The sequence below is a fragment of the Chenopodium quinoa genome, unplaced genomic scaffold (genome assembly GCF_001683475.1).
Source record: "Chenopodium quinoa cultivar QQ74 unplaced genomic scaffold, ASM168347v1, whole genome shotgun sequence".
Taxonomy (NCBI): Eukaryota; Viridiplantae; Streptophyta; class Magnoliopsida; order Caryophyllales; family Amaranthaceae; genus Chenopodium; species Chenopodium quinoa.
Genome location: NW_018744239.1, coordinates 1606212 through 1620620, shown reverse-complemented (window position 1 = coordinate 1620620; position 14409 = coordinate 1606212). Strand labels below are relative to the sequence as shown.

General features: G+C 35.7%; 1 protein-coding gene across 7 annotated transcripts; it reads right to left on the bottom strand.

Annotated features, from left to right (window-relative positions):
- Positions 1-83: 83 nt before the first annotated feature.
- On the bottom strand, positions 84-14401 carry LOC110694102. Of its 7 annotated transcripts, none has more exons than XR_002505757.1 (6): positions 14364-14401; positions 12776-12877; positions 1960-8734; positions 1727-1870; positions 746-1618; positions 84-653 (listed from the first exon to the last, which is right to left on the bottom strand). XR_002505757.1 is itself a non-coding variant. In XM_021871261.1 (4 exons), exons 2-4 carry the CDS (start codon positions 2569-2571, stop codon positions 1157-1159), a joined length of 1218 nt encoding a protein of 405 aa, XP_021726953.1. In that variant the 5' UTR covers positions 2572-8734; positions 12776-13174; the 3' UTR covers positions 84-1156. The 7 variants fall into 7 exon arrangements, 1 of the variants encoding a protein (XP_021726953.1); XR_002505758.1 differs by lacking the exon at positions 14364-14401 and having other exon boundaries at positions 1960-4002; positions 5366-8734; positions 12776-13174; XR_002505760.1 differs by lacking the exon at positions 14364-14401 and having other exon boundaries at positions 1960-7566; positions 8612-8734; positions 12776-13174.
- Positions 14402-14409: the final 8 nt, after the last annotated feature.

Below are 14409 nucleotides of genomic sequence, written 5' to 3'. Positions count from 1 at the left end.
AGGCTGCAATGCAGTAATCTTTTATGCAGCAATTGCCATGCTGATAATAGTTGTAGCTAAGCTTTTAGTTGCTTAAGTTGTAGTAGGTAATGCACAATTAGGTTACTGTCACTAATTTTCTGTTAATGTTGTAATCAAGTGGCAATAAACTATGTATGTGTGCAAAGTTGGTTGTAAAATTGTTGCTAATGAATGAAATGAAAGTATTAGTTTGTGAAATAATTGCAATTTTTGTTAGATAATATCTCCCTGGTCATTGTTGCATAATTAAAAAAAAAAAACCACATACATAGACCAAATTCTGAATTACATGACTGAGTGATTATAAATGTATAGCAAAAGAACACTTGACATACACATTGTTTTAGGCAAACAGCTGAATATACTAGCCTAGCTTTTGCAAAACACTATGCCTAGATTACTAAAAACCTACATCATGACCTCTTCCTAAACTATCAAGGCATCCAATGCTTGTTCTTGTTGTTGGACTTGATGGCCATCTTTCCTTTGGGAGGTGCATTTGGCTTTCCCTTTGAAGTAGTTGCTTTTGCCTTTCCCTTAGCTTGAGTTATGGATGACCCTGCCTGACTGCATTGAACCTCAGCATCTGTCACAACAGCTTGACTTTCTTGGGTTGGTTGTGGGTCATATGCCTGCAGATTAACTAATAAATAAGTACAGCAAACAAATAAAAAAAATAGTAAAAAAAAAAGAATGAACCAATAAAATAGGAAAAGGATCTAACCTTTCTAAGGTTCCTGTCCATTTTCTTTTTCCTTTGTGCCATTGCCCACTCATCAGTAGCATAAGGCCTACCACCTTTGTCTACTTCCTTAGGTGGGGCAGGAGGGTTCTTGCATTTGTTCTTGTAGTGTCCTGGCACACCACAATTGGAACACTTGTTCTGTCTCTTAGGCCTTTTGACAAACCTAGACTCTTCATCTTCTCCTTTCTCTTTTCTTCTCTTTTTCAGTGATGGTCTGCCAGGCATCTTCTTCATTAATGGTGGCAGAGGTTGTACCATGTCTGATTTCTCCCATTGCTCCATTCCAGGCATTGGTTTGATGGTTGGTGTATAAGCTTGCAGGTAGGTTTGCTTAGTATAGTACTCATGAACATAATCTTCAGGCCTTAGCCTTTTCTTAACAATGCAAGCCTATGCATGAGGACAGGGAATTCCAGTCAACTCCCAGTGAAAGCAGGTGCATGTGTTGTCATTCAAATTGACAACAAACCCGTCACCCTCAAAATCATCCTCCCATATATCCATCCTAGATGGAACAACAGTGCACTTAGAAGCATAACTTGATATCCATTTGAATACTTTGCTCACATATGGCATAAACTTGCCCTCAAGTCCTTGAACCCCCTCCCATTTTTCAGTATTCCTCTTCATAACATATCTCATGATCCATTCAAGACAGGTGATAATTGGCTTGTCTTTAGCCTCTCTCAAAACAGCATTAAAGGTCTCACATAGATTATTCAGCAACATGTTTGAATTAGATGTTGTTCTAAATGCATGTCTTGCCCAATGCTCTGGAGGGATTGCAATTAAATAGTTGTATGCATCTTCATCCAACAGTCTAATGCATGCCAAATGACCCTCACAATCAACCTAATTGATGAAATCAACAAAAAGTTTAAACACACAAACACACACACACACACACACAAAAAAAAAAATTCTAGTCACATGCATGTTAGGTCACTGGATCTGCCATACCTTGTTATTACACCTAGCTGCTTTCCAGAAATGTTCCTTGAATGTATCACCATGGAACTTGAGCTTAAAATTAGCCCATATATGTCTTGCACAGAACCTCACCTCTGCATCTGGTGCCATGACAGCAATTGCTTCTATTAACCCCTGAAATAGCATAAAAAAATAAACCAATTACTTTAGTTAACAACTTAAATGAACAAGTTAATGAACATGATAAAGGTGAGTGATTTTACCTTCTGCTTATCAAGTGTCAAACCTTTCCCATTTGGAAACCCCACATCCTTGATCAGCAGCTCAAGGAACCAAGTCCAGCTATCTTTATTGTCAGTTTCCACTACTGCCCAAGCAACAGGGAATATATTATTATTCCCATCTTTACTGACAACAACCAAAATCATCCCTGAAAATGCCCCTTTAAGATGACATCCATCCACACCCAGTAATGGTCTGCAACCTTTCTTAAACCCCTCCTTACATGCATCCAAACACACATACATCCTTTGAAAAAAGGGAGGAGGCCTCTCAATTCCTTCTAAGACCACAATTGCAGATGAACCTGGGTTATACTTCAGAATTGCAAACCCATAATCAAAGATTCTTGCATACTCTTCGGCTGAATCCCCATACAAAGTCAATTTTGCCCTGGCCCTAGCATACCAAGCTTTGTAGTACCCTATATGTACACCTAAATCTTTGTACACCCTCTCCACAAATCTGACTAACTTCCAATTTGGATTAGCTCTCCAATCATCAAGGTACTTCACAACCAAGTACTCAGAACTCACCTTTGTACTAGAATGATAGAAACCACATGTGTGGTTAAGCCTCAAACCCTTAACCTGCATAGTTGACTCCCCTGGCAACTGTCTCACATAGATCTTGAATCTACATTTGTTTTCATCATCACACTTGCACTCTCTCAACTTCCCATGCTTCTTATCCCAAGGACAGGACTGACATCTATTCCTACAGTAAGCAGTTACCCTAAACCTACTATTGTGCAATAGATAGTAATCATAGTTGTTCTCAATACTATGATGCCTAATTGCCTGCCTCACTGCTAAAACATTTGGAAACTTAAGCCCTAGAGTGAAGTTAATCTTGTTCTTGAAATCAACTTCAGGATTGAAGGTTGGATAAGGATCTATCTCATCATCTGATCCTTGCAAATGGACCCTAAACTTGTTCAGGATTGCTTATGTTAACCTCTCTTCCCTAAACTGAGATTGATCTGTCTTAACTTTTGCCTTTCTTTCAAATGGACCCTCTTCAAAAAACTCATCACCAACTACACCAACATTATCTTCCTCACTAGGCTCAAAATCAACATCTAGATCTGAATTATCAGAATCTGTAGACCACACCCCTTCACTACTGCAATCAGAGTCCACCCCTAGACTTACAGCTGCCTTTCCCTTTCCTTTCTCTGTTTTTTTATTCCCTTTCTTCCCCTTTTCCCTCTTTTTTTTTTCTCTGCAACCTTTTCTGCTTTCTTCTTTGTGGCAACAGTTTTCCTTCTAGGTGTTCCCTTACTAGATAGGGAGTCAAATGTAGGTTTAGGTTGAGAAGCAGCTTCAGTTGGTTGAGAAACAGTTTGAGTAGGTACGGGAGTAGGTTGAGAAGTAGGTGGGCTGTTATGAGAAGAAGCAATGGGCTGGGGTGAATATGGAGTAAGGGTTTTGAGGCTAAAGAAGCCATGTGCAAGTCATACTCTTCTTTGGTAACAACTTCTGCATCCAAGTCCACATCACTATCCTTGACTTTAAATGGGGATAACCTGACACTTCCTCACCCCCACTGTCTCTTTTTTAATGGGTTTTAGTTTTTTTGGTGGTGATTTTTTGGTGTTATCAACGCTGGGTATGTTTGTTTGGCCTATTAGTCTAGGTGGAAAATATGTTGGGTTTTTGGACCTCACTGAATTGGACCTAGCAGTTGGTTCTCCTGGTTCATATAAGGCCCATATAATCACTCTATCATTCAAATCTCTTGACTTTACCAACTTCACTAAGTCCTCCTCTGTCTCCACCTTCCTCCTACCATTTGTCAAGTTCTTACCATGCATCCTAAACCAAACACTGAAGTTCATGGGAACTCTCTTCATAACTAAGTCATAAGCCTGTATTACTGCTCTTCTAACACTACTGACACTCATTTGAGACAAGTAACAACTTATTTTCATAAACATTCCACCACCTATGTATTCAGTCTTTCCCTTATTATTTTCAAACTTCCCACCAACCCATATATTCATGTCAACATATTCAGGAGTAGTCCTACAATTAATTAATCTAATTAGCATTCAAACAATCACAGATTAGCAAACACATGCAGAACAACACATTTTCCCTAAGCATAATTGTCACAGCAAACAAAACATACATCAAGCACAAATCATATTATAAATTAACATTATAAAAATCAACTAATTTGTCTCATACAGTACTCCATTTTTGATTAATTAGTACTCCAATGACTAAATTAAATGTTAATTAGCTTAATTTATAACATAGGGTTTAAACAATTCCCAATTAAAAAATTAGGGTTTTCAGTTTTCAATGAAAAAGGCAAAGAATTCCCATAAATTACAGAAATGTACCTCGTCTTGACCACTTTTTGTCGTTTTTTAGCTGTCGCCATCTCCAATTGCTCCATTAAAGGCACCGACTTCTCTTTTTACCCAAAAAAGCAGCCAAGAGTACGAAAAGGCAGAACCTTTCCAGCTAAATTTGGACCACAACCGTAAGAGAGAGAGAGGGTGAATGAAAATGGAAGAGAGAGAGAGACAACTGGGGGAATATTCTCTGAATTTCAGAGATGAGTACATGAAGAAAATGAACAATGGAGTTAGGCGGGAAATAAATGATGAGGAAGATAGGTAGTTGGGGGAGAAATTAAATCAGGGGTAGATGCGTCAATTCAAGTGGGATTTTAGGAGGGAAATTGTAAGTGGTGGGCCCCACACTCGGAGATTCTCGCCGAAATAGTGCTCAAGGTAGTGCTACTCAAACTTTTTTAGTTTTTGTGGTAGTTGTTTCAAAAAAAAATTTAAAAGGTAGTTGTTTCCAAAACGCGTCATTTAATAGGTAGTTGTTCGCAAAATTTCCTAACATATATAGGTGTGAACATAGTTTATGACTGGTAAAAAATAACATAAATGTCAACCCCTATTGGGCTGCCTGACTATTCAAGCTAAATTGGGCTAGGTAATGCTGTAATGGTAGGCAGACAACCCCTATAGTTATGTACTCAAACTGCTTGAAATCCTTTTCAAAACATTACTAAGTTGATTGAAACAAGGATTGACTATTTGACTTGGCTTTTTCAGCCCAGCAGAGAAACAAAGTTTGAAAAAAAGATAATCTTGATTACTATGTTTTGTTTTCATGTCATGCTTGCATAACAGGAAACAATCATCGATTTATACCTCAAAGTTCAAGCTTAAAACTCAAAAGTTGTAGGGAAATCCAACTTAGGACATTAAGCATCTCATGATTCTGCCATTAACTAACACAGTCGTGTACGTCTTAGAATCATGTAAACGTTTCAGACATTAAACTAATAAAACACCTAATATGCTTGATCTTATAGACAAAATACATACAAGACCAAAAGGTATGCTTCCTAAAATTTACATACCTCTATCTATTTTGCTGGCCATTCCAGCAAAATCCAGCTTTGATTGCTGCTACTCCGTGTGAGAAAGTCAAGTTTTGAAATTTGAGATGATCATTTCAAACAGAAATACTTTCAACAGAAGTTCCAAAGCCTGGAAGTAACATAAGCAGCAAGTTACAGCAGAGGAAAGCAGTAGCAAACATTTCAAACGCATAAATCACTAAGACCCTAAAACTAGAAACTTTAAATAAACATCAGCTAGCGCCTTTCAATACAGAAGCTTCAACAAAGTAAGGATACGTTCTTTACTTTCTTGAAGTAAAATGATAAAAGCAAAGGTATACTGAAACTAAGCACCAGCCAAATAAAAGATCTATAGTCAGGCACTTGCTCGTGATCTACTTAAGTAGACAAGCATTACTTTAAACAAAATACTCAAAACCACTATATTCTATAATTACAAAGCTAAGGGTAACTGTTATAGCTGATGTGATAAAGCCATAGGAGCACAATGGCACACAATTTTTACATGATCCACTGCAATATGCATTAGCTACATCCACAGGCATAGATGAGAATAATATCAACCCCTGAAGTCATTCAGCTCATCGCAACTACAAACAGTTTAGCCCTTACGAGTCCTCAAGCATAAGGCTACAACCTACAAGGCATATACCAAAGAAATTCCTTCTCTTTAAAAAAGCTTGGACATTATGTATTAGCCCCAGCCTGTGGTAAGAAATGACGCCTTCACTTCAGCAGTAGCATAAACACCAGTTAACAAGTGTCAAGGAGTTGAAGACTTGCTAATCTTCACATCAGTCCTTAGATATGCAAGTCTGCAACCCAAAATGTAATATGTAATCACAAACTTTTCTCCCTTACATACACCAATACTTCTATTCTCAGAAAGGCCAGCAGTATGGAAGGCAAGAGCTGAGCTCAATGAATAACAATGAGGTTATAAATAGAATGATCCGTGCTCTCTTAAAAAACCCAATTACAATATCTACATTTGGATTAGATGCAAGAAGCTAGCTCAAATCTGTTACCTTTTACAATTGCACAAACTCTAAAAATGCCTTCAAATATGATAATGATGACTTTGATTTCAAGGGATATACTAATTATCATCCAACTCAAGTTCTTTCCAGGTTAACAAAACACACAATCTCAAAACCCTGACAAAGCAAAAAAAAAAAAAAAAAAAAGGTTTTACAAGGGCTCAAAACCACACAATATTGCTTAGAAGTAATACGCCACACAAGTGAGGTACTTGCCAAAAACTGGAATTCCTACACAGTTGGTTGTGCATAGAACCACGGACAATCTTTACAATGACCCTATAAACTCCTACTTATAACTTAAGTTATAAAACTACATACTACGTTACTACCTAAATCCTAGATCATTTAGGATTAGAAAGCTAAATGACCTTCCACTAGTTGCTAAACATTTCACCATAAGTAGGTAGTTCGTCTAACCTATTTTATACATGGTTGCTAAATGGAATCCCTACAAACTGAGCACACACTCCAAATTCTAAAAGAAGAAAAAGGCCCCTTTTCCTCTATCTCCTTTCCTTTAGCTTCTTCAGTATTCCGACTTCCAATGAATTCAAAAAATCAAATGGAAATTCATTCAACACTATTAAAGCCAAAATCACACTAATTTCTAAATTCATTCAACACTATTAGTGTTAAATTACAAAGACAATACACCCTCCTTAGTTCCTCAACACCAGTTGCCTTTCACTTCACTTGCATAAATAGATGTTCCACTGTTCCAGTCATTCACGATGATACAAAATAAGAAAATTCATGAAAATCACTGACTTTGGCAAATTAGAGTCAATGCATTAGCAGTGACAACAAAAACAAAAATGTGCCTTATAATCTTTTGATTACATGTTGACCTTATTTGACACTCGATTTTCAGCTATATTATAGCCTTATAGGATATTTAGTGATTGTCCCGCATCATCGGACTACCGAAATTAAGAAGGACAACATAGATATATAAAGAAACCATGGAGGACTGAGAAACATACTTACCTGGTCGGGGTTGATGGGTGATAAAAAATTTCCATGGCCTAGGAAGGTAGCCTCCATTGCACTTTGTGAGGGATGCTTACCTAACATCTTCCCAAAGAGGAAGAGTGTACTTGTATTCAGTGCCATACCATAAACTCTGATTAAATTATAAAGAGCACAAGAAACAACCTGAGCTGATGTCAATATTAAGCAACATGAAATCAATATATATAACAAGAATACAGTTTTGAATTTATAGTGTATATAAGTCACATACATGAAATCAATACATTAACTGTTCTCTCTCTTCACTTCCATATTTTTGCTTTTGGATTTACAAGTGCTTACTTTATCAGGGTTCATTAAACTACAGCAATATTGCAAACGATACATTTCTCACATGTACTGTAGTCGGAGGTTAACTGCTATTTATTTTTCTTTTCTTTTCTTTTTTTTTTTAAGCTCTAGGTTCTGGTTTCAGTTATTTCAACACAAAGATGGGACAACTCAGTCATTCGAGAATGGTTGAAGTCTAGCATAACTAATGCTGTAAAATTATTCATATATTCAGCAGAAACTTTTCAAATGTACAATTAAGAAATTCAGACACATGAAACAGGCAACAAATGACATTGTCACAGTAGAATTATCTGCCCTGAGACAGCAAGCAGAGACATCTCTTGTTTGGTGGGATTCTACTCCATACTTCAAACAAGGTACGACAAAAAGATGAAAAAGTCCCACATTAGTCAAGAAAGAATTTCCAATCTAGGAATGCAGGGTATAAATAACAAAGCCTGACTGTATACTAATTACGCAGCCATGCAGTGAGCACAGAGCGAACTATTCTTTCGCCTTTTACTAAAGAATACCGTGTGCTCGCTGCATGTAGTGGCATACGTTTATTTTTGGAGGGAGTTCCTTATCAGGAACTTCCAATAAACCAAGTGAAATTTTTTGTCAAATTTCCAACTAACTGTATAGAAGACTAGAGGATATGCCAATTTGAGTTTCAATTACATAACAGAGTACCTAGCTTTTGTTGTATTGAACATATTACTCCCTTTACCGTCTATGTTTGTCCCATATTATTGTTGGTTTAGAGAACCCCCAACTTTATTCTCACAACCACTATATTTAATACCACCATTGTTCTTTCATTAATTTCGTTCGACCAAAAATTAAGATAACCCTACGCATATGGAGCAACAGAAGGGAGTAGTTTTATTGATACCTTGCTGTAGTCTGAGGCATCCTAGCATTCAAGAAGAGTTCAGAGGGCTACAGATCCTTGTGCAAACCATATACAGTATAATTTTGTAAGTCATGACAATTTAAGCACTTCATACGACCGAACCTGAGTTTGAAGAACAAATAAAGTTGTTAAGTGGCAGAGTTGTCACAAAAGCAAGCTTCAGAAAAAAGATTTTAAGCTGCTTAGAGGGAATAGAAACTCCCCACAAGAGGATTGATTAGTGGACTGCACTCGCTATAAATTAGGGTATCAAGCACTGCGTGAATGAAACCAATTACTGTGACAAATAGTTTCTATATACTGTACATACAACTAGATCTAATTAGTTGACAAACACGGGCAAGAGCCCAAAAATGGGCTGCATTTCTGTCCTTGATTGGAAAAGTTTAGACTAATAAGAGTATACTAGACAGTGGACACATTCTAATAAACAAGCGCTATCTACATTCTCTATCATGAAAATTGCATCACATATTCACATGGATACCTGAAACTGGAAGCTTTTAGGACGAAAAAAAAAAAACTAAAATCTAACTAATTTTTGAACCATTTCTCGAATTACATGGGTCAAGGGCTATGCTAATATTCTCTGCATCACTACATATTTATAAGATGTCTCAGAAAAGATAAAAGTATCGCAGTCAATACTTCATACAAAGATACAAACATTTGTATCATAGACTTGGAATGCTGAATTATGAATCATAGCTTCAAAATCAAAATGACTCTGATTTACCTAGGAATTTGCAAAACTCAAATGATCTCAAGCTACCAAATCCAATATATGAAGTATCAAGTTAATAACTCACTAAAACTTCCAGGAAAGCCTACTCAAGGTGTTCCGCACAACTGATGGTTACTCTCTAGCTCAAATAGAAGTTAATATACTACAAGGTAGAATGAACTGATCTAATCTTTCCATAGGTTAATCTATAAGAGAGCGCTAACCTGTCTTTGAAATATAAATCAGTAGGGTTGTGCCAGGAATTGCACTAGCATTGTGCACAAAAAATTCAATTACAGCTACGGTAATAGTCCCTCCCACAAAAATATTATCATTGTCAGTCAAAGACCTCTGCATCTGATATATAAAGGATACGAAAATCTTGATATTAACCATAAGTATTCATGTATATCAAAGATCAAGACAATCTGACATAAAGAACGAGGTTTTTGCTTTAAATGACAGCAAAACTTCATAGGATAGACAAGCATAACCCCTATTTCAGAGAATGAGAGCCCTGGGAGGATAGATTTTTTTTTCCAAAATAGACCATTTCTCGATCTCTGTGTCATCCTTGTGTAGGGGCCATGCTAACTCTATATCGTTCCAATTTTATCATGTCTCTGAAGAGAACTCAAAATGATGTATAGAACAATATAAAGATTGTTATATTGGAGTAGTTTAGCAATGGGGGATACAAATATGCTTGTATATTGCTCAAGTGTACCTATGCTAATGTACTCAGAACAACGCAACGAGCACATATGACTCATAACATCAATTAGGTATCATAGATTGTTGGTTATCACCACAAAAACTCAGACCTTCAGTAATTCTAGACCTGAAATGATTATTCATAATTTGCAAATGAGATTATCACCCATAAAAGATATAGCAATAGATGCAATCGAACTTTTTGGTCAACCATCAAAATAGAAAGAAGATCAAATGATTTTAGCACTTAAACCACTGAAGTAGTCATCATAAGACATGTTTATAGGCAGAGAATTAAAATTTTATGTGGCACATGCTTGCACCAAATGTACTTCACAATGAACCAAAAACACCAAAACTTTGCTTATAAATTATAATTTTTTTCAATGCATGAAACAGGCAAATGGAAACTGTCTGAAAAAAGGCCCTAAAAATCCCAATAATCTAAACGTGCTTTAAATATATCATCCTAACTTAAAGATCAAGGGACATGATCCTTCTACTGGACTTTTGGTTTAAGTATTGGTGGGGTGCGCCAGGCCCGTGCAGTACTGCAACGCATGGGCGACGCTTGAAGATCCCAGTAGCAAGCTACTGTGGTGGATCTTCCCCCTTAAAAAATAAATTTAATATCGTTGTGGGTCATTGACCCACGTATCAGATATTAAACTGATAAGAACAGATACTACACTTGATCTTAGCCAAAAGGCCGAGAAAGGTATGATTTGGTAAGTTTAATCTCTTGCCTTTTATTTCCTGAAGTTGTCTTGCCCTCGTCGCTTCTATTCGATGTGGTACAGCAGTCCTTAACTATAGGCCAAAAGCACAGCTAAGAGCAGGATTGGATCATAAAAGACTTGAAGAAGTCTGGATATAAAGCAAACAGCATGGGAACTCAGCTTTCAGTTCCATAGAAGAACACCATAAAAAGAGAGCTACAGAAGTATGAAGGTCCAAAGTAGAAGCTTCATCAAAACACTATACATGAAGATTAAAAAATGATTTTGTTTAGGAATCATATAAAATAGTATTTCTCTCTACCTTAATTTCACTTATCTTATATGAAGTTATTAGTCCTTATCTAATATGAGTTAATCAACCCTTACCTTATCTTATTCGACTTTATTGGACCTTATAAAATTTATTATATAACCTTATAGAATTTATTATCCCTTATCTTGTCTGAACATATCAACCCTTATTATATAACCTTATAGAATTTATTATCCCTTATCTTGTCTGAACATATCAACCCTTACCTTAGTTAAACTTATAAATTCTTATACTATATTATACGAAGTATTAACTTATAAGCTTCAGCTGAGGAGAACATAACCCAATTATGTGGATAATTTAATAATGCATGGAACAGGAAGGAACTTAGTAGAGTAGTTTCTAAATTGAATGCCTAAATTAAAATAGATTTAGTATAGTTATTTACTTTATTTTCACTTATTTTATGAAAAATAAGTTATGACAAGTGTTATTCAAGCTCAAATCACAACTAAAATAAATTCTAATAAAGTATCGTGAGTTCATATAAGATAAAATAAGTGTACAATGTACTAGATGTGTTTAAGGTTGTCAAAAGTATGATTCACTCTTTGGATAATAAGGATTGAAAAAGATAAAAGGTTGATTTGTGAAGAAAAAAGTATATTTCAACTTAGGAATTTTTTTTGTTTTTAAAATTCTGATTCATCTTACAAGTCTTTTTCGAAATTAAGTCTTTCGATTAAAAATCTTAAACCACGGTTCATAGAATGATCCCAATCCAAAACTTATACAGTATTTACATTAATCTGAATGCATCCTAGTTTAATACTCCCTCCGTGTTTAAATCAATACGTTGAAAACTGTGTTCTTTAAATTTTAATGTTGTGTTCTTTTATAAATTCATAATATTCTTTATAATTATAAGTCATGTTCTTTTGCTTAATCTGGTATGCCCGGGGAACCACCGATTGAGTTTTAGGAAGGTTAGTTGAATTTATAAATATAATAAGTAGTAGGGTATAAGTTGATGAGAGTGGAGAGAGTAAGGGGTTTTTGTTGAGACTATTAGTTAGTAGCATGTTATTTAAAAATAGAGAGAATATTATTAAAAAATAGAGAGAAGTTACTATAAAAGAAAAGTGTCATTTATTCAAACAGGGCCGGAAAAGGAAATTGTTTCATTTATTTAAACACAGAGGGTTTGAGTGAATATTTGAGAATGCTACATAAGAAATGTTTTATTCAAACAAAAATGGACATTCCCTAAGTCTGCTTAAAACTTCCATGTGTTGTGAACCTTTCTCAAAAGGGTCTGAGTGAATCCTCATGGGGTATGGGATTGTATTACTCTAAGATACAATCCTAAGTTCATTCTTGATGGAAAACCCACACTACTCCACAAACCAGACACCCCCTAAGTAGAAAAGGTTTGTATTTATTATAGGTTTTCGCCCTATTTAGTGAAGATTTTTTATGTAAGTCCTTAGTTTTTAGCCTTGGAAGTTATACTCATTAAAAATCCCTCGTTTACATTCAAGTTTCTTTAGCTTTTCACTTTTTAGCTACATGCTAACAGCTCTTTAACTATATTTCACCACCTCCAGCAGTATTCAGTCTCAACACTCTGTCATGAATTTGTTAATTTGGTAAAAAAAAAAACAAGAGAAAAATTCACACAATGTCCAAATAGAGTATAAAAAGAGAATTACCATTTAAACACAATCTCACTCAGCTTTTTCACATCTTCGTCATTGTCATCCTCTATTCCTCATTTCAAGAGCGGCGAAGGATTTCAATTAAGAGAGCAAAATCTACAAGAATCAGTACTGTTATAACGAAGGTGAGAAATAACAAATCTTGAATGCGAAATTAACAAGAAAAACACACACAATTTTACGTGGTTCACCAACAATGTGTTGGCTACGTCCACTACCCGGTAGGGGTGTTCACTGTGCGGTTTGGATCATAAACCACACCATACCTCAAAAGTGCGGTTTGTAATTTTTTCAAACCGCACTTTTAAAAAAACCGCACCATAAAATGTGGTTTGGTGCGGTGTGGTTTGCGGTTTAACCGTATTTTATCAAAATTGTAATTATTCTTTTTAAAACAAAACTTTAATTTTATTTTATAATTATTAGTTTATAATTAAACTATTAAACTCTTTTTATTAACCTCTAATTAACTAATAGTCAAAGATTAGCTCAAATATTTTAGTTCTTTTGTATAGTTTTAATGAAAATATAGCATAAAAATCGCGGTTTGGTCTCAATATTTTTGGAAACCGCACCAAACCGCAAAATTGTGGTTTGGTTTGCGGTTTGGTGCGGTCTAAACTGCACTTTGTACAACCCTACTACCAGGCGAAAATAATAGTTTTATTTATCTTGGGAAAACAAATTGCATATTCACAACAGATTTGAGGCCAATCATAGAATACCGATTGATTGTCTCTCATATTTCAAATGTCATCATAATAAATAGACAAAAAAACTCTGAGATTTATGAATAATCACTCAACTTATTCGGCTAGGAGTAACCCTAAGGGTATATAATTAATATAGAACTCTTCAAAAGAGAAACTGATTTGGGCCAAAGCCCATTAAATAACCACACGGACCAAAACCACACGACCGTGTACCTTGATCCACACGACCATGTGACATATCTTGTAGTAGCGGAACTACACGACCATGTACCATGAACCACACGGTCGTGTATATTGAAGAGTACATAATAACACTGACTACGAGATCGTGTATAATGGACTACATGATCGTGTACCTACTCGGTCACCGATTCAAGGCATATTTCTCAACAAGTACAATTCAGATTAGCAAGCGCCAGAACAAGAAGGGAATTGTCAGCCTTTTGTTTTTACACTTCAGTATGTGTGCAGCAAGAAGATCCAAAACATGATGTAAAGAAATGAAATCAATAAGTTCGTAAATGTAAAAGGGGGGGGGGAAATATTATTGGGGGGGGGGATATTATGCTTAAATGTCTAAATTTGAGTCAAGTACATGCCTCTGGGATAGTTGACATAGCACATTACATATGTGATGTGGATTATTCAAGCAACCAAGGATATGAATCGATTGGTGTTCCAGGGAGATATAGTAAAAATGATGGGAATCTTATAATTTATCAAGACTTTTTATCATTCAAAATGAATAGCATCATTTTCAAACGGAGAATGGTGGCATTTCACATACTACATCAAAGGCGCAAATTGTCATTCTTACACACAATGTGAAGTCCTCATACCAATTCTTGAAAGAGAGAATAACATCGTACCATGAGCCTTGGGTTTTATTTAGTTGACACAATCCTGCTTAGTGCA

Bases quoted from the DNA above. Each gene is read 5' to 3' on its own strand.
- LOC110694102 (XM_021871261.1), bottom strand. From the start codon at position 2,571: ATGCAGGTTAAGGGTTTGAGGCTTAACCACACATGTGGTTTCTATCAT. The intron at 1,871-1,959 runs GTAAAATCACTC...ATGCTATTTCAG, and splicing joins TGACACTTGATAAGCAGAAG to GGGTTAATAGAAGCAATTGC. The intron at 1,619-1,726 runs GTATGGCAGATC...TTCATCAATTAG, and splicing joins CAGCTAGGTGTAATAACAAG to GTTGATTGTGAGGGTCATTT.